The 19,200-nt window shown below is 35.5% G+C and overlaps 3 protein-coding genes across 11 annotated transcripts in view; 1 reads left to right on the plus strand and 2 right to left on the minus strand.

Annotated features, from left to right (window-relative positions):
• Positions 1 to 1,163: 1,163 nt before the first annotated feature.
• l(3)05822 (SH3 domain-containing lethal (3) 05822) lies at positions 1,164 to 11,368 on the minus strand. 5 transcript variants are annotated; one of them, XM_022069654.2, is made up of 7 exons: positions 11,241 to 11,368; positions 9,910 to 10,009; positions 8,394 to 8,529; positions 7,287 to 8,096; positions 7,130 to 7,207; positions 6,703 to 6,924; positions 1,164 to 5,915 (listed from the first exon to the last, which is right to left on the minus strand). In XM_022069654.2, exons 1-7 carry the CDS (start codon positions 11,260 to 11,262, stop codon positions 5,781 to 5,783), a joined length of 1,503 nt encoding a protein of 500 aa, XP_021925346.1. In that variant the 5' UTR covers positions 11,263 to 11,368; the 3' UTR covers positions 1,164 to 5,780. The 5 variants fall into 5 exon arrangements, with proteins under 5 accessions (XP_021925346.1, XP_021925347.1, XP_087200089.1 ...); XM_022069655.2 differs by lacking the exon at positions 11,241 to 11,368 and adding an exon at positions 11,132 to 11,239; XM_087343963.1 differs by lacking the exon at positions 11,241 to 11,368 and adding an exon at positions 11,012 to 11,080.
• A 1,759-nt stretch (positions 11,369 to 13,127) lies between these two features.
• Positions 13,128 to 18,993, plus strand: LOC110832548 (protein phosphatase methylesterase 1). The gene is made up of 9 exons (XM_022069652.2): positions 13,128 to 13,285; positions 13,536 to 13,728; positions 14,062 to 14,171; positions 14,914 to 15,159; positions 15,704 to 15,769; positions 16,715 to 16,889; positions 17,236 to 17,419; positions 17,925 to 18,057; positions 18,631 to 18,993. The coding sequence occupies exons 1-9, from the start codon at positions 13,212 to 13,214 to the stop codon at positions 18,647 to 18,649; spliced, it is 1,200 nt and encodes a 399-aa protein (XP_021925344.2). The 5' UTR covers positions 13,128 to 13,211; the 3' UTR covers positions 18,650 to 18,993.
• Positions 14,062 to 19,200, minus strand: part of MICU3 (Mitochondrial calcium uptake 3) — a 105,289-nt gene continuing 100,150 nt past the window's right edge. For 3 of the 5 annotated variants that reach the window (XR_015533895.1, XR_015533894.1, XM_087343966.1), the window contains one exon: positions 14,062 to 16,884. The gene's annotated coding sequence lies outside the window, so the exon portion shown is untranslated. Of the gene's footprint in view, positions 17,781 to 19,200 lie in introns of all 5 variants that reach the window. The other 2 variants (XR_015533896.1, XR_015533893.1) reach the window with 1 other exon arrangement.

Genomic DNA, 19,200 nt, shown 5'->3' on the forward strand with positions numbered 1-19,200 from the left:
TCTTGATTTTCCCATAATAATTTCAACTAGAAGTTGAATAGCAGCAAACAAGGTGGGTAAATTAAATGCACATATACAAAGGATCTGGAAATATGTGATAATGGCCGTTTCAAAGCTCTATTATCAAATCAAAGCACACAGTACCTGTCAGAACAGTCTGTAACTGGCTAGTATTGAAGGAGAGTATTTCCTAAATACAAGTCTACAGCTACTGCTAAAACTTCCTTTGATTCTCTAGGTCAGCAATGTAAAGTGGCAATGTTTGGCTCAAATGTGTACCACACCTCAAATGGGTGACAAAATTGCTATTGTCTGTTCTGGTCTACCATACCACTGATTCCACAGCATTTTTGTACCAGAATTGTAATTTATTATTCTGAAGAGCCAATTTATTTAATTAACATTGATTACCCATTTGCCATTATTTATAATGTCAATGTTACTTTTATCTTCCAGGTCTCATCACCGTAATATTATAATTAAATATAACATCATTAATTAATAGCTATATCGATAAAGAACACAAATATCAACCATCCACTTTTTGAACAGAAAGCACATTTCATTTCCAAAACTAATGGTCACATTTTAATTAAATTTTGTATTGGAGGTAGACAATAGACATTTTAATGTGAATTTAATTTTGGTGCGAACCAGTCAATTCTTCTTCTTGTATGGCTCTCCGGTCCGTATTTGGTCCATGGTCTCCTCAATTCTCCTCTTCCATTCAGTCCTTCTGTTAGGTCCGTCTGTCCGAGGTTGAGGTTTCGAAACATATTCCTTTTTACGGTGCAAGGTTGTTAGCCTTGCGACCAACCCCCAACCTGAAGGACCAGGGTACCTGTCTTAGTCTGACCTCTCCCCCTCGACCAATCTGGCTAGGGAGGCCCTACCAGTAGCTATGCTACCACCAGCATATACCAGTCAATTACAACCACCTACTTTACATCTTGAACCAAAAGAGATGACATTTATGAAATTCACGCATTACTGTCTCATATACATGGAACAAATACAATACACCATATTAAACAATCAATGGCCCAAATATCATACAATTTTTCTTCAAAATAATGCAACCTTTTAATGGTTTCTGTATGTTGCTTAATACAATGTTATTAAAGATTTGTGGATAATTAATCAAGCACCAAATAAAATATACCTTACACTTTATGTTATGTTAATTTATTTTCATTTTCATCCCACAGGATGCATTACAGTATCAACATAATCAATTAAATAAAACATAACATTTGGAAAAGATACTTTTACATCACAATTCTTCTGTATATACAAGTTATCTCCAAACTACCTAAAATAAGACACACATTTCCTGTCCCTGTAAAACAATCATTAATGGAATGTACAAACATAAAACTACAGCACCTGTACAGCTCTCATGCCAACTGAAAGATGTCTCTAAAGTCAAACACATTCAAAATACAGCACTCTCAATATACAGAACCTCAAATTCACATCTATATTCATATTTACAATTTACAGCCACAAGTTTATTAAATTTATTCTGTGCCATGTATCTTCACATATCTGATTCACACCCAGAATACAAAACTCTGTGTATCGTTATTTTACATCATTATATATTATGATGTTCTCAACCTGACTAAATACAATGCCATATTCAGACAATCATCTACATCAGTATCACAAATTTTATTCTGTACCGACAAAACTTTATTCGTTGCAACTTTACTTCACATAATATCACAAAACTCAGGCTGCATTAATTTGCAGACATCTGTCTACATTAGTAACTATTTAACTTTTGCAGAAGAATATATGATGAGGAAAAGACGAACTGTATTCAAAATATTTTCGTATCATCTGCATATATTTACTGTTCAGGACACCATCACTTCCTAAAAATGTACCTATTCCTGATTACTTGGATCAGAAGAGGATATAACAAAATGTGATGTTATTCAATATTAAATCTTCTTTAACATTTACTAAACATAAAAATGGTTCTAAAAATAGATGCACCAATTACCTGCACAAAATAGTTAAACAGTTTACAATTTTTATTTGTATGAATTTACATAATCTGTTCAGTGTTATAACATCAATTTAGAAAGAGGTACAATTCTCAAATTCTTGTTAGTGATATATATATGAGATCTATGCTAGAAAAGTTACTATTTTATAACTAACATATCTTTCTTTAATTTTCTGTTTCTTTTCAGTTACTAAATAATTTGTGCTGAACTTTATTCATCTTCTTCTTCTTTAACCCTTTGACAAGTGATATTTAAATGGCCTAAAACACTGCCAGAGTACTGGATTTTTCTTCATATAATACTCCTGATTGATTAAAAGATTGTAAGAAACACCATTCTGCTTTATATTTCACATAAATATATTTAATTGTATAATACGTTTGCATCTTGCACTGCATACTCAGTTAATGTAAAAATAATAATAATACAAGAAATTCAAGTTGCCTAGAAACACTAATTAATTTTAAAACTCAACAAAATGTACTCAAATATTAATTTTAGAGTCTCTTACAGACATATATGCAAACAGGCCATGTTTCTAATATTGGGTCAAGAGTTTATCATGAGTCCATGTCCTGTGCAGTGTTATGACAAGCTCTCCATATAACGAGACACAAAAAGTGGAGAACATCTGTGAATGTTCACATTCCACGCAGTATAATTGACACAGAGCACACTGGTACATTTGCGGACATCAAAGAATTAATTGCAAGTGTTCAATGTAAGTGATACTGTTTGTTTGACAACCACATAAACATAATTACATTTGTTCAAGTTTAATATTTTTGGGTTATAAGTTTTATATTAGTTGTTGAAAGAAAGTTAACTTTTATGTTGTAAAAGGCATGGTTGTGTGGGCTAGTAATCATTAGATCTGCAGACTATTACGTGCCATGGAAAGAATATAGCAATCCTCAAAGGAACGCTCTGCGATTTTATCAGTCTGTGAATCAGAATTGGCTGAAAACCACAGAATATCAACTGTCCCTAGAACAGGTGCCGAAGTCAATACTACATCACACCTGAGAACATATATGGACTGATATGGAGCAGACAGTACATGTTCACAGGATGAAGTTGAAAGAATTAAGAGAATTACTGAGCAATAGTGAAGTCAAGTTATTTTCTATGACATGTTCAATATGTTCTTGTAAAAGAGTAAATCCACAATAAAATATATGTGTATATAATTTATTGTCTATTACTTTCCTTGTAAAACAATATAATTATTTTGTATATATAGTTAATTACATGTAAAATGTCATGGCTGGAATGCTGATTTGCTAGGACATGGTTTCAAATACAAAATTACATATCAGCAATTCAAAGGTCAGGATTATTTATGCTTTAAATTGTACTTTAAAGTAAATACTATAATGTTAAAGAATGACAAGTAAGTATATGCTTCTATTCGTGTAGAACAATTACAGGAAAATGGATGGAATGGTAACAATCTTCAGAACTTTGAAATTCAGTTTCTAATATCATAAATCTCTTTCTCTAAAAATATTAGACTAAGGCACCACTGGACAGATTAATTACATGACTTTTGTTACTTCCCATATCCTATATTAGGCAGGAAAATCAAAGCTATGCAGCACCTGAGTATACATTCATGTACATGACCTTGAGAATAGCCTTTAACAGCTGTTTCCTTGCACTGGGTTAACACTTGTTTATCACCTGCAGTCTTCAACTTCAGGTCTGCTCTTGGAGCCACTCAGCATTCCAACCAATATTACATTAAGCATTCAACATAGTCACTGCATACTATGCTACATATTTGGTGATTTACCATTAGTACAAACTTCCTCAAGTTCAAACCAAATATGTCACAATATAAAAGAATGTTTCAAACACTAACAAAATCATACACCAGAAATAAAAATTAAAGAAATGATACACACGGACACTTAACAGTTTACTCCTCTGAATATAGTAGAACATAAACAGTAAAGGGTACTGCCACTTACAATGTAGAAATATTTCATTTTTTTTTAAATACCAGAGAAAAATTTGGCCAACAGCACAACACACTGGTGTTTTAAATGGAACAAAGTATTAATAAAGGGATAAATATAATTTCGTGAAAGTCAGATTAGAATCTATTATCCCTAAACATGAAGATTAAAAGATATAGAACCACAGTTTTACCAGTTGTTTTATACGGGAGTGAAGCTTGGCATCACATTATAAAAGAACACAGCCTAAGGATGTATGAAAATAACGTGTTGAGGAGAATATTTTGAAGAGGAAATAAAAGGAGGTTGAAGAGCTCCATAATTTGAATTCTTCGCCCAGTAATATTGGAGTAATTACATAGAACAAGATGGACAAGGCATGTAGCATGCATAGGGAAGGCAAAATACCAAATGTTTTAATCAGAAAACATCAATGTTTGAAAAATGTGGGTGCAGGATGATAATATTAAAATAAATCTTGAAGAAACAAGGATAAAGGGCACAGATTGGATTCAACTGGCTCAGGATAAGATCCAATGACAGGCTTTTTAGAACAGGGTGATGAACCTTGAATGAGGCTGGGTAGTTCAGTCAGTATAGTGTCTGGGGTTGTTCAATCCACAGCGAGGGCAAAGGATTTCTTTTCTAGCATCTGCATCCAGACTGGCTCCGAGGCCCACCCAGCCCTCTATCCGATGGGTACCGGGGGTCCTTTCACTGGGCATAAAGTATGGCCAGGGAATGATACTAACCCTTCTCTAGTGCCAAGTTCAAGCATTAACAGGAACTATATCTCATCTCCCCTCAAGCAACTCAATGGTATGTAGAGGGACAACTTTACTTTCCTTTAATAAACCTTCAAGTTTCATAAAAAGTTAAGCATTTAATTTAAATGGCAGAGCAAAGTGTCAAGATTACTTCCTTTTAGAAGAGCTCCCTGAATGACTGCAGAAAACAAAAAAGTAGTTTTGTAGTCATATATACGACAAAACATGCTGCGGCAAACAATTCAAACAGCCACAGTAAAACACCGGACTGTGTACGTACAATGTTCAGAAATCACCGTATCACACTTATACGTATGTGACTTGCACAGTGGTATTTCTTTCAAGATAATGTTTCACGTACTATTTCAATACTAGAAGTGAAATGCGTAATAACTACAATGATTATGCAAGACTGCACTTCGGTGACAGTCATAGTGCGGACTGCTATTATCCATTTGATTTTTCTTTTCATCAGAGAGTTGAAGAAAAATAAGACAATGAACAATAAGTACAGTAAAGTAAGAGAACAATAACTATACTAACTTTTAAAGCTATCCGTTCTATTATGTGAAATATATAAAACACTCCAATGTAAATGGCAAACAACTAACATTTATGAGAATACACCAGACATAATTTTATACTCCATAGACATACCAAAGCAAAACATTCTAGAATCAAAAGCTACTTTCTTATTCTGCTACGGATATTACTATAAACAGCAATAAACAAACAACAGGTCAAAAAACATAAGAAATTGCAATAATAGTTGATATATGAAAAATCCAGGATATCAGAACATTGATAAAGTAAACGTTCTTCATTTAGCGTCAATGTCTTCATGAATGACATCAACATTTTCTATGTGAGGAAGTTAAATTGCATACAAACAGCCAGAATATCACAATATGTAGCTTAGTATACAGAACTATTGTAACTAATAAAATAACTGAATTTATATTCACATAATACTATACAACTATACCTGCACCACTGTTCTAGCTGTCTTCATTTCACAAATCATTTTCTCCTAATCAGTTGGTACGTAGAGGCAAATTTGCTGGAATGTGACTTGCAAATGAGGCCGGGAACTGGCCGTACTTCCCACCACTCTCCCCATATAACCAATCATTATTTATTCTGCTTATGACATATACAGATGATCCTTCCTGTGAAAGTGAACAATACAGATTATAGTATCTACCTATTAAAGTACGCGCCAAAGTCAATAAATTACCACTTATATAAAATATATTGCTTAATACTGAGCAGAAAGTGGCTATAAAGGACTGATGGAACTTTTATGGCAGGGAGGGCAAACTGAGCGCATTTTTCCTTACTCCCTTATCAGGCTGAAAGCAAAAGACTCACTGTGAAGAGTGGCCAATGCTCACGTGACTGTTGGCAGATTTTTAGGAGATTATCCCGCAACTACTTAGCAATGAGTGCAGAGGTGACTGTATTTATAATTTTTATTCAAAATCAGCGATGTAAGAATTACGATTTGGTATCAAAATCAGCACGCGAAACATTGACTTGCTGGTTTCAAAAGCGGAATTATTCTGAATCAGCGAAAATTGAAGCGGAGCAAATCGAGGGTTACCTGTACTGTAAAATGCAGATTTCACCAAGATTTACAACTTTGATTTGGAATATATTTCGACAGCAAATGTTTGATAAAATACAAAAGGAAAACTAACTGCAAACTCTATTCAATGATTCCTGCAGAGTGATTAGCTTTGCAATAACATATTTGTATTTGAAATACATGAACATAAATGGTTAATAGGTTATACAAAACACCAAACACATTTGGAGAATACATTTATCCCACTGTAACAAATATCTTCTCTCTTGTTAATTTAAAAACAATGCTGTTTTAATGTTATACAAACAGTAATAAGATGACGTCACAATGACACAGACTATACTGTTCCAGTAAAATGTCACACTCACCCGCAATTCTAGGTCATCCCAAGTTTCAGCAGCAAATGGGTACAAAGCTGTTACAATTTGTGCTGCAGGTCGTTGACTTCGTTGAGTGGTGCTGCCTTTGGTGTCATGTAAAGGAACTATTACTTTAATAAAGGTAGCAGGAAACATTCCCTGGTTTAGACCAACTTGACCATATAACCATTCAGTATTTACTTGACGCAGAAGGAAGATGGTGTCATTGGCCTGAAATGAGACATGTTTATAAATAAAATGTTCTGTATGGAGTCAAAGCAGCCTCAAGTAGAGAAATGTTATTGAATTTCAGCAATTACACAAGGAAAAGACTATTTTATTTAACCCTTGACTATAAATCATTTTCAGCATATAATTTTATTTGATTTAAAGGAGATCAATTTAACAAACATGGAATTTATCAATTCACATGTACCTGAAAAGCGAGATCATCAGGATGAGTGGCAGGATAATCGTACAAGGCAATTCCATAAGGATTCTGAACATCTTCCACCTGTAAAACCAAATGGAAGAATAAGTTTTTGCCATTCACAGTGACAGCAGTCCTGTTCATATTACACAACTCACATCACCTGCAAGTGGACTGGTCGTGGAGGAAGTTGTGGTGATGGACCATCAGACTCCAACTCCTGCAGTGCCTCTGGAGGTGGTGGTGGAGGTGGAATGGAGGGCATCGGCGGTGACCAGTTACCCACGTCATCAAAATCTCTGATAGGCACCAAATGAGGAAAGGCTTGACTTTTGGTCTCCAATGGAAACCATGAGATGTCTGAAGTCTGGTCACTGGAGGCCTTATTCAACTTCGGTAATGCGGGTGGTCGCCCGGGTTTTGCTCGAATTATTGTCGGCATCGAACTAATACAGGAGTGTCGAACCGCACTTGAGGAGCTATCACTGCTTTGTTTATAAAATGTAGAGTTGCCAGCAACTTTCTGAACTGATGCACTATTCACAGAAAAGTTCTGCTGCTTTGAAGGCAAAAACAGTTCTTCTGATTTGGAAACACTCCATGGATCTTTTTGTTTGTCTAAAGGAGTACCAAAGCTAGATGATCTGGTTAGACCTCCAAAAAAATCAAAATCATCCTCAAATCCACTTTCAAACAGAGAGGAGCTTCCTCCAAATGGAGTGTGTCCATTGTTTGATACAGAGCCATCACTTCCAAAGCTGTTCACGCTGAGTCCATCACTGCTAGAATGAGTAGTTGGAGTTGGGGAGCATGAGGGAGAGCGAAAATCAATCAGTGGTGTCGCCCCTACAGTTGTTTGACTTTCTTTCTTCATATTTTTCTGCTGTGCTGAAATGCTATGCTGGGAATGAGTACTATGTGATGATGCATTCCGCGTAAACAGTCCTGACAGAAGGCGGGGTCGAGTAGGCACCTACAAACATTGATATCAAGCCAGTTCACATTTTATGCATGTCTACCTATTACGTCATTTAAATACAAGAAACTGAATGTAAAAAAATGTAATTTATATAGAAAAGGTCAGAAAGTTATCACCTTGTATTTTTAAGACAGTGTGATTTACTCTTAGAAAGATGATGGTACTTTTGAAACAAAGTTCTGACATCCATAAGAACTATACCAACTATCCAGTAACACCACAAATGATTATATTTAAATCGATACCTATACAAGCTGATACATTTGGTAAAATGCTAACTCAATATCCAACCTGTTTTTGCTGGTACTTTTGAGGAAATTTGGGTGGTGGTGGACGCGGAGGTGGTTTCTTCTTTTCTCCAGGTGGTCGACCCACATGTACAGACAAAGGCCCATTTGAGAAGATGTGCTTACATAATGGATCATTGCTGTGGGATAGATAAGATATTTGAAGAATAAAGAATAACAAGCAGCAGACCGTTTATCTCGCCTCTTGCTCAACTAAAGTTAACGTAATCAGTGACATATTAATAAAGTCTTCTCGGGCTATCAGCCGTGTTACGCTACAAGCCACACAGTCAACAGCCTTGAAAATGAGGACAGAGATGGTCCTCGAAATGTCAGCGATTAATCACCAACTAACACGGCTGATAGCCCGAGAAGACTTTATTAATGAAAGCCACCATGAAAGCTTCACATCATTTAACAGTGACATATTGTTTCCATCATACAACATCCAAATGCCAGATCCTTGACAGATCAAAAGGTATTCTTCACCAATGTCGAAGTATGAAGAATGCATAAAAATTATATCACAGTCTTTAATGTGATCCAACTGCTCCTAAAGACCGCATATCATCCACATTGCTTTGTGCATTCAAAAGCCACATTACACTAACAAGCAGAGTGCAATGTCCTTGTACACCTACTGTTACTATCAAAAGTAAGCTTCACACGCTACACATCTTATATTAACAATGTTGTTCTTCTGGGATGTGATGCCATGGGGACTGCAGGTAGATACCAACATTTTAGAGGAATATACCTTCTTAATCTTTAGGGCTGAAGAAGGAGGAAGAATGTTTCTCAAGAATACTACTTATGATTAAACATGCTATCACAAACCAGAACAACAATGCTGTCATCATAACTGATATGAGAATCTCAAATATCACATCTCATTTTGTTTGCAAAAACCCATTCCAAATCAAACCAATGAATGGACCATGTCAATGTATTTAGGAAGACAATGATTTGGTTTTGTAAATTGTACTTCACTGCTTGCTAACAAAAAGATCAGGCAGAGTCTGGTCACATAACCTATGTAGTTAAACACATTTAGAAAAAATTCTCTTACTGAAAATATCATGCAATAGTGCCAGGCAGGCACAAACAGTAGCACTATCTTGTTTTAAACAGCCATGAATTATCAGCATTTTCATTTATCTGTGAGCTGAAATATCATTTCACAACAGCATTTGTGTGTTCATGGTCTCATAAAAAAATATAGAACTGATTGCTTTGGGATATGCAGACTAAATTATCCTACATTTTCTCCTCTGTCAGCACTGTTCACCTGCCTAATCTCATGACATCCATTACAAAACTCTTTTCACAAGATTTCTTAACTCTACACTGTATTACAATATAGTGCCTAAAAACGTGAAGATGGAAACAGTAGGGTTCTCTGAAACATTGCTAATCATCTATAAGATTATACCACATGACAACACAAATAACCACAACTGACATCTTCGCTTCTGTGAGAACCTCAAACACAAACAATAAAACAAAAATCTGATACACACCAGTCACACCAATCATCAAAGGCACAAGTGTTATGATGCAGGCTCATATTTTGATTGCTGCTGGGTGGGAGTGGTGCAGATCGAACAGGTATTTTCATATCTGTGAAAAGGACAGCACTTTGTTGTGATTTTTCTCAAACATGTTGAAATAAATAAGGAAAAGCCACACAGTATGGGGATACTGATGTATGTGCAAACTTTCTGATTTTAAACACATCTAGACTGCTGAAGGATACATATTAAGAGCAGTAATTACTCCCCAGGCAAGCTTCAGTTACTGGGCAGGCGGAACACAATAAAATCCCCAGATATGTGGGGAAGATGTCAATGAGGAGTAACCCAAATAAGAAGTCCTCGACTGAGGAGACAGTGCTATCAGGGTGCGCAAGTATAACTAACCATTGGCATGGTTACACTATAAAATACTACAAAACCCAAAGATTACAATGTAACATGATGAGTAAGCAGTTGTTTTATGACTATTCCCAAAGGTCAAGAAATAAATACTGAACAGATTTTTTAAAGAGGTAAATTTACAAAGTTCCAAACACTTTATGGCATCTCCAGGTAATATTAATTATACACAGAACACACCCTTGACAATCAAAATTCATTTAAATACACAAAGTCACTTCAGTGCTTGCTCCTGACTTTTAAGGTACCTGTACATGGTTTGTATCTTAGCTATGGCACTAACTATCCTGAAACTGTTCATGATTTTCCTCAGTCCTTCAGTTCAGTGCTGGGATAGTAGACTGAAATAGGGAATGACCACTATGTACACTCATTTCAGATCATAATTTACATTAATCTTCTTACATCATTTGACACTATATAACCTCTGACATTGATATGGCATACTTACATAGCCTATGAATCAAATAACATGACTCACTGTAACACAGAAGCTGACATACCCAAAATATAGGCTACTTCTTATTCCACTAATAAAATTAAATTTAAGTGTTCTAAATTAAAATGAAATCAATGCTGGCGACTCAGAACGTAAATACACAAACTGGTTATTCAAGTAATATAGCAACAGGAAGCTAACGGTTGAAACATAAAATGGAGAAGACAATTTTTCTTATTTTAAAAGTACCGAAAGTTCTTTGTTGATAACTGTATCTCTTCCACAGGTGTTTCCGTGTGAGATTAAAAAAAAAAGAAATCGACCTCCAACGAACTTCTTACGTAATTATAATAGAAGAAATTACTGTACCTGAGGCCTGTAGAACGCAATAAGCCACGAAGATATGTAAACAATTAAAACCATAAAGTAAAAACACATAACTGTCTTCGCTTATCGACGACAATTAAACGTCACTTACCTGCACGAGAGTACGAAACCATCTTGCATTTTTTCACGCCCCAACTAAACCCTGAGCACAGATTACCAACGCAATGACTACCACAGAATATTATACCTCTGAAGCTAACAACTGCGACAAATTTCAACTAACTTGTAAATGAAAAAGGCCTCAAAAATCGCCACTTATTTTGACACCGCTGATGCTTTAGGGCAATTGAAATAATTACTTATTTCCAAATCGGTGATGTACTGTTGCATATAAATTCCGTTTGTCTTGATATATTAGGCAACAGAGCTCAGATTATGTGGCATAGAATATTATGGTTGGACGAAAGGCACGGAAAGGAAAGTGGCCATAACCTAATTCAAGCACTATGGTGACGTTTCTTTGAATGGACAAAGCCACGAAAACCTCAGGATCGAGATTTGAACCTCATAAATATGAATCAGAAGTACTAACCATTCAATCGGGAATTATTCTTTAAAGAAAAAATTGACAGTGGAACCACGGTTCCGGAGAATCTGACGTAAATACGTCTTTGTATTTAGGCACTAAATACAATGAAAGGAAGTTTATATATTAGCTTTATTCTAAATATTCCCTTTATACATTCTTTACAATTGAGTAAATAGTTTGATTAAGATATTGCTTGTACTTGCTAATGATGTGGAAGCATTAACTTGCTTCTTGCGATTTCTATATTCCCTCACACGTTCAGCATTAGTTTTTGGTATTTTTGGGGGAACTTCTATTTTTTACGTTTTCTGTCCTGTCATATATTCTGCATTACGGACTCTTTTAGCTTCAATGTCGTCATCTTGTTGTCTCTACATAGTATGACGCAACACAAACGGAGCAGTAGCGTAAAGTGCGATACGCCTTTATCCCTTACCTGAAACTTTGTTCAGTTGCAAGAGACCACGATGTCCACCGGCAATGATCAATCTAATCAAAACTAAGAGAGTGGAGGGCAGTATCACAGATTTCTTAATAATTCTTATATAAGATTAAGTACTTGTGATATTCTAAAACGGCAGTAATGAAACACAACAATGCCGAATAAACAGATGACGTAACAATTAGTTTCTTAGGTAAAGGAGGGGATTGCAATACGGTTTATTCAGGCAATTATACAGTATGCATAATAAATGGGAAAAGAGTCTTACGGCGTGCTCAGCCAATATTAATGCAGGCGTGTGTTAGAAATTCGAATACTTTTTCTTGCATTGTTATACACGCAGGAGTTCATATAAAAGCTGACCATTGTCGGTCCATATTTACACATCGTTAGCATGGATCTTACACATCTTCGTAACGCTGTTTTTGCCGAATGACCCTTCCGTATAAACGTATTTACGTCAATAAAAATGGTGTTACGGAAACAAAAATTCATATCAAATTATTCATAAAAGTAAATCTTCACAAGGCTGTGCTTCTCAGTATTCGTTACGTGTCTTTGGCCGAAATTGTCTTAATATTTATGAGACGACAACTCCTCGGCTTAGTGCTCCATTTTTTAAAAACATTGCACTTTTAATGTCATCACCATAGCCTTCTTCTTCTATGGCTCTCCGGTCGGTATTCGGTCCTTTGGTTGGTTACTTACTTAGACCCATTCTGCCAGCCATGATATAATTCGAACTTTGAAAGACCGCCCCTTAGAATATCACTGATGTAAAAAAAATTATCTTAAACAAGAAAACCCCTGACGGAAAGAAAAATATCTTCTGAAAAAAATTTCAAGGCCCATACTTGAAATATCGATAAGGTAGGAAACCTATGAAGTAGTTCATAGCCCATCAGTCTTATGATACTTCTTTCTTTCCTCTTGCTACACAAAAGGTTACCACTATTTAAAATAACGCTCCAAAATCCGGGAAATCTCTTGGTACAATTCAGAATATATTTGTACAGTTGGTAAACGGGAACGAATAATGTTGTACAAAAGGCTGTGGAATTTTAGTATTTTGGTGTCTGTATACCGTCGTTATGTCAACACTGCAGAAGACTATTCTAAAAGCAAAATTGCCACCTATTGTGCCGGTTGGTTCATTGGGGTCAAGGTGTGTAGATACTAATTTCAGCAATCCTAAATTGTGACTGATATGTTGATATTAAACCAGGATACGTAATATTGGTAAAAAAAAGTAATATGTCAAATGTAGCAAAGAGGCCTGATTAGTATAAGTTCAGCACTTGCAGTGTAGGCAGAACATGTTTATACACACGTAAACAAGAAAATATGCCAACTAGTAGTGAATACAAAAAGAATGGTTTACATTTTATTTTGAGTTAAAGGTTTGTTACTTATAGGGGGAACCGGCGTGGTGGCATTGGCAGAAAGAGAGATTACACACCAGTTAAATGGAGTCGTTATTTTAGCCAGTGTCGTGATGTTGCTGTAAATGGAAATCAGTTCAGAGTGTATTGCTTGGGCGATAGTGGCCCACTGCTGGTACTGCTTCATGGAGGTGGCTTTTCTGCTCTAACCTGGGCCCTATTTTCTGTAAGTTATTAGTATGATGGAAATGTAAGTATGGAATTTGCTACTTCCATTTGGATGTCCTGCATTGGCTGTTTATGTCATCCTTCTCAGATCTACATAATTTTGTGAACACCCCTTGTAATATATGGTCTTTCCTCAGTGTAATAGAATGTTTCATGGCATATAAAACAAGTTGCAAAGGTATGTATTAAGGGATCACAACTATTAAAAAACACCACTTATATACACCCATAGCACAGTGGTTTATTCCTAAGTGATGAGCTTACATCTCTTCCTGGTCTCTTATGGCTTTGAAAACATTTGATAAACCCTGTTATGACATCTTTATTTCAGTCCTCAGTGACAAGTATGGTAGGCTGTCAGGTATTGGCCATTGACTTAAGAGGTCATGGAGACACTGTAACCACAAATGAAGAGGATTTGTCTGCAGAGACCATGGCAAGGTATCTAGTTGTGCAAACATCACACCTTTCTGTAAAACTGAGAATTATTTTACTACTGTAACGCAGTCTGCACACACAGTAGTGCTTGTCCGTACGTGGTGTTATACTAAGTGTAGCAGCATCTATTCCAAGTTCTCCTGTCCTACAAGTACCACAGGTAACGTGATAGTTGAAACTGACCACTTACTTTCACAACCTCTTTATGCCTTTATGGTAAGGTATTTAACCACAGATGCAACATTTATCTTCACTTGTTCTTTCAGTATGCATGTAGAATTTCCTTATTTTATAAGAACAAATCATTACAGTTCAAGTACATTCTGAATCATACTTATACATTTTGAACCAGTGTGTGAGTTTTATCATACTTAGTATGAATATAATGTCATTGGAAGTCTTGAAATTTGTTATATTCTATCTTGATGCATTCTTTGAATATTTAAATCTGAAATGCATTCACAGTAAGTGAATAAATGGCTTATCCAAAGTGAGCAGATTTTAAAGATGACCACTCCCATACAGTGCTGATGTTAATATGTGAACTTACTGCCACAACAATTAAAATGTTAAGAATTTTGTCTAGATTGTGCAAATTGCATATCATGCACCTTAAGCTTAGAAGGCTCTTGTTAAGTGTTATTCAGTCTTCAGTAAACATCATGACAATTCTATGCAGAGCCAGAAGCACTAGAGTCAATACTGAATTTGAGATTGATTCAGGAACACATTTCTTCTTGTGTAGGGACGTTGGAGATGTTATGACAACCCTCTACGAGACAGACCCACCTCCTGTAATACTGATTGGGCATAGCATGGGTGGAGCAATTGCTGTGCATGCTGCAAGTGCTAACTACATCCCTTCGCTGATTGGTCTCGCAGTAATTGATGTAGTGGAGGGAACAGCTCTAGATGCGTTGGCAAGCATGCAGAGTTTCCTTCGTGGCCGACCAACAAATTTCAAGTCCTTGGAGCATGCTATTGAGTGGTGGTAAGGATTTCATGTTATTTATTAAAACTATAAAATTTGTTCCATCAATAATAAATCATATGTGATTAAGTAGGTTTGAAGTTCTCACGGTGGTGAGCACAAAGGTGGCTGTTTTCTGGGTTGTAGCGCCATGTAGTTTGGTAGAAGTGTGCCATTGTTTCAGAGGTTGTTGTTGCCTTCATCACCCTACATGGTGCTACAACCCAGAAGACAGCCATCTTCAAATTATATGTGGTAGCCTAAAAAGTTCTGACAGCACTAAAAAGGAACAGAACAGAAGGCTCTAGAGAGGAGCAGAGAAAGCAAGGGAGGAGCTGCGTAGTTTATGTCTCCAGTCAATAAGGCAAAGTTTCCAAAGTTCATTAGGAATCCTTAGTCAGATGATATACCATTTCACTGTTGTATTATAATTATGTATTTTGTTGAACAGCCCCGTTGATAAATTTGTGATGTCGCCGTTATGGTTATGTCATAAATGGGTACCTGTTCTTACTAGTGGCAGTGTAAAGTACTGTTTAATACTTTAATTGCATTCATTTTATAGTATACGAAGTGGACAAGTCAGAAATATCGAGTCTGCAAAAGTTTCCATGCCTGGACAGATTAAAAAGTAAGTGTTAAATTTTGATATACTGGCCTCCTTAACACTTTCACTGTTATGAATGGAATTCTTTTACTACTACAGGTAAAATTATACTGTGAATTATACAGGAAACATGTTCACAAACTGTACAGAATTTTTTAACATTATTTACTTTGAGAAATTTGACAAGAGGAAAAAAGTATGAAATTAGTTAACTAATTCCTCATTTTACAGACATTTAGTTGATGAATTTTAGCATTGACACATTTTAAAATTTCACGTCCCTTTTCTAGTCACCATAACCATTATCAGCCAATCTGAAAATATATTAAGAAAGTTATCATCACATGTCAGTTTCAATAACGTTGCTTCATTTTTTTTAATTTCCTGTTTATTTTCCCTGTATAGCTGGTTTGATTAACTATTACTATATTTTATATACAGATTATCCTAAAGCAAGAGATTTCTTCGGTCTCCTACACTTCAATTTCAAATTAATGATTGTCAGGTTTGCAATGTTCATCATTAACAGTGAAAGGGTTAATCTGAATATAAATCCACAGTATCTTTTAACACAAAGACTATTTTAATGTAGTAGACGTGTGTCTAGAGAACAGTTATACATCTTTTGTATGAGACCTACGTTGCACACGACTTGCTATTAATACAAGAAATTATAGCAGTAGCGAAGCCAATCTGTTTTGATATTTTGAAAAATCATAAATAAATATTCTAACACTTTGAAATTTTGGTGAAGTATAATCACAGTTTGTCTCTGAAAATTTAGCATTAAAATTCTTATTTTTCTATTTTATAATTAATTACTACTTTAGTAGCTTAGGACTTGTAACCGTCTGCTGTATATGTGACAAAGAAATGGACTATCATAGCCTCCGATGACAAACTACTCTGAAAAATATGAGTTCTTTTTTCATGTTGATTGCTATAATTATATTATGTGATATATTTCAGTAGTAAGTCTGGTAAGCTTGCAACAAATGACATAGATACATACGTACCCGTGGACCAAGTGGGTGAACGGCACAGTTCATTATCCGGTGACGCCATTGAAGAAGAAGAAACTGAAGCATCAAACAGTGAGGGTCAAACAGGAGTTACAGACGTCTTCAAACATCCATCTGCTTTGGTACGAAAATGTAATAAACAGGAATTGTATTAAAATCATGTGATAAATACATGTACTGACACTTTTCCCTCGTTTATCAGTTTGTCTAGTATAATACATACTTGGAAACCGTGCTTAAATTTTAGTAGAAATTATGTTTTGCTATTTCTTTGGATTTATGTTTCACTTTTCAGAGAGGCTAAAGATTATGTTGAACTGAAGATGACATGCTGGTGAGGACCAAATATCACAGTATAATGGTTAACATTCCTGTCTGATGTTTTTTCACAATTTTCCTCTTAGGGTATCTTTAACTTTTCATCCTTTAGACATGTCACAACCATCTGAGTACTTATTTTATTTTCAGGCCAACAACAACAGTGAGTCGTCGGAGTACGTGTGGCGAATAGATCTGGGTCAAACAGAGAAATACTGGTCTGGTTGGTTTAAAGGCTTATCCAATACATTCCTTAATTGTCCAGTGCCCAAAATGCTGCTTTTGGCTGGAATTGATAGACTTGATAAGGATCTTACAGTTGGTCAGATGCAAGGTGAGCTTTGAACCACGATAAATAAGATGCGAATTGTATGTATAGAATGAGAAAGTTTTCAAGGAAACTTAAATTAGTTAACAAATAAAAATGGACCTTTTTGTGCCAATTCATACATCCATTTTTTAAGATTATTTTATTACAGTTCTCCCATCTCTGCTTGAGTCACCCATAAGGGTTACCCGAAAAGTTTTTTGTGCGTTACTTTCCTCCTTCACATACCAATTCTTCATGATTTAATCACTAATACTACCAGGTGAAAACTTCACATGAAATTCCTTGCTGTGTAATCGCCTCCATTCCTCTTTTCGTCATCACTGTTAGAACGAAATATTTTCTTCCCTCAGATTGAGATATTGCGCTTAACAAATCATACAAAGAAATGGGTTAAGTAAAAGAGATGAGACAATAGCAGTTTATGATTAGATTAGTAATAAGTGTTAACAAAATGTTATATTGTCGTTGCTAGATTATGAATATCTACACATTTGTATTTCATATGCAGGCAAGTTTCAGATGCAAGTGTTGCCACAATGTGGACATGCTGTGCATGAAGATGTACCTGATAAGGTTGCAGAAGTCCTGGCCACTTTCATGGTCAGACACAAGTTTGCAGAGCCAGAATCCAGTTTTGAAAGGTTAGTTCTATATATCACATACGATTCACTCTGAATCTTCTGGTACAGTTTGTGTGAAAATGAATTTAGAACAAACATTTGTCAGGGCATTGTGAGGCCTGATATTGCGACCTTAAAAATGTCGACACTGCAATTTACTCGTCACATTTTTTTATTTTGAAGCTTTCTTTTTCCTCCGACAAACCATTAAATGAGATAGAACAGAGTTACAGCATGTCCAAACGTCAATATGTGCCAATATTTCAGGATGTTATAATTTTACACTCTCCACAGCAAAATTCTCAACACAAAATTTATAAATGTGTTCAGATGAGATGTACCGATAGTGTTAGGGTCACGTACCTACAGAGATCATTGTACCAGGTTTCTGCCTCTGAGCTAAGTTTTGAAGTTAGAAAGATTAAAAGCAGTGGACACAAACATATGTACTTGTAATATCTGAAGTTGAATTTTGTATTCAGAATATAAAATTTAAGTAACTGAAGAATCAGTGAATGGAAATGATAGGACAGTCAGATAATTACTGACTGTGGCAGTATTGATTTAAATTTATGAAAAAAATGTTGTTTGCAGGACCTTCCCAGCTTGTTGAGGAGCTCACGGAAGGAAGCCTGCGATGTCATGTCCTCCAGTTAACCCACTTTGGGTTCCGTTGTCCAAACTGTGTACTCTATTACAGTAAACCTGTGCTAGTAAAACAGGTTTGAAAGTGTTAATTTATTTTCCCCATGTGGTACATGAGTCCAGAGAGTACAGAGTAACATGTCAAGGAGGACAATATCAAAACAGACAAATGAAACAAGGGAAGGTGATGGATATTAAAACCGAGCCATAATAAAATCATGCACGATAGCAGTTCCGCTGCTGACGTGATATAAAAGGAGTAACTAAATTTTGTTTGTGAAGACATGTAATAATAAATGCTGCTAAATTTTCTGCTTATGTTTTTCCTTCCTACATTCTTTTTCACTTAATTTATTTATCTCAAAACTTTGAATCCCAGTAATTTATATTGAAGGTTATTTATATTTGATTAAAATTAACACCCATCAATGAATTAAGCTTTAGAATTATGAATTAAGAATTATGCTTTATAAGTATTCTGTATTTTGAGTAATGGCCAGAGTACTATTCATTTTACTT

The sequence above is a fragment of the Zootermopsis nevadensis genome, unplaced genomic scaffold (assembly GCF_977971745.1).
Source record: "Zootermopsis nevadensis isolate Lab colony 2312 unplaced genomic scaffold, Znev_1.0 Znev_ptg000007l, whole genome shotgun sequence".
Classification (NCBI taxonomy): Eukaryota; Metazoa; Arthropoda; class Insecta; order Blattodea; family Termopsidae; genus Zootermopsis; species Zootermopsis nevadensis.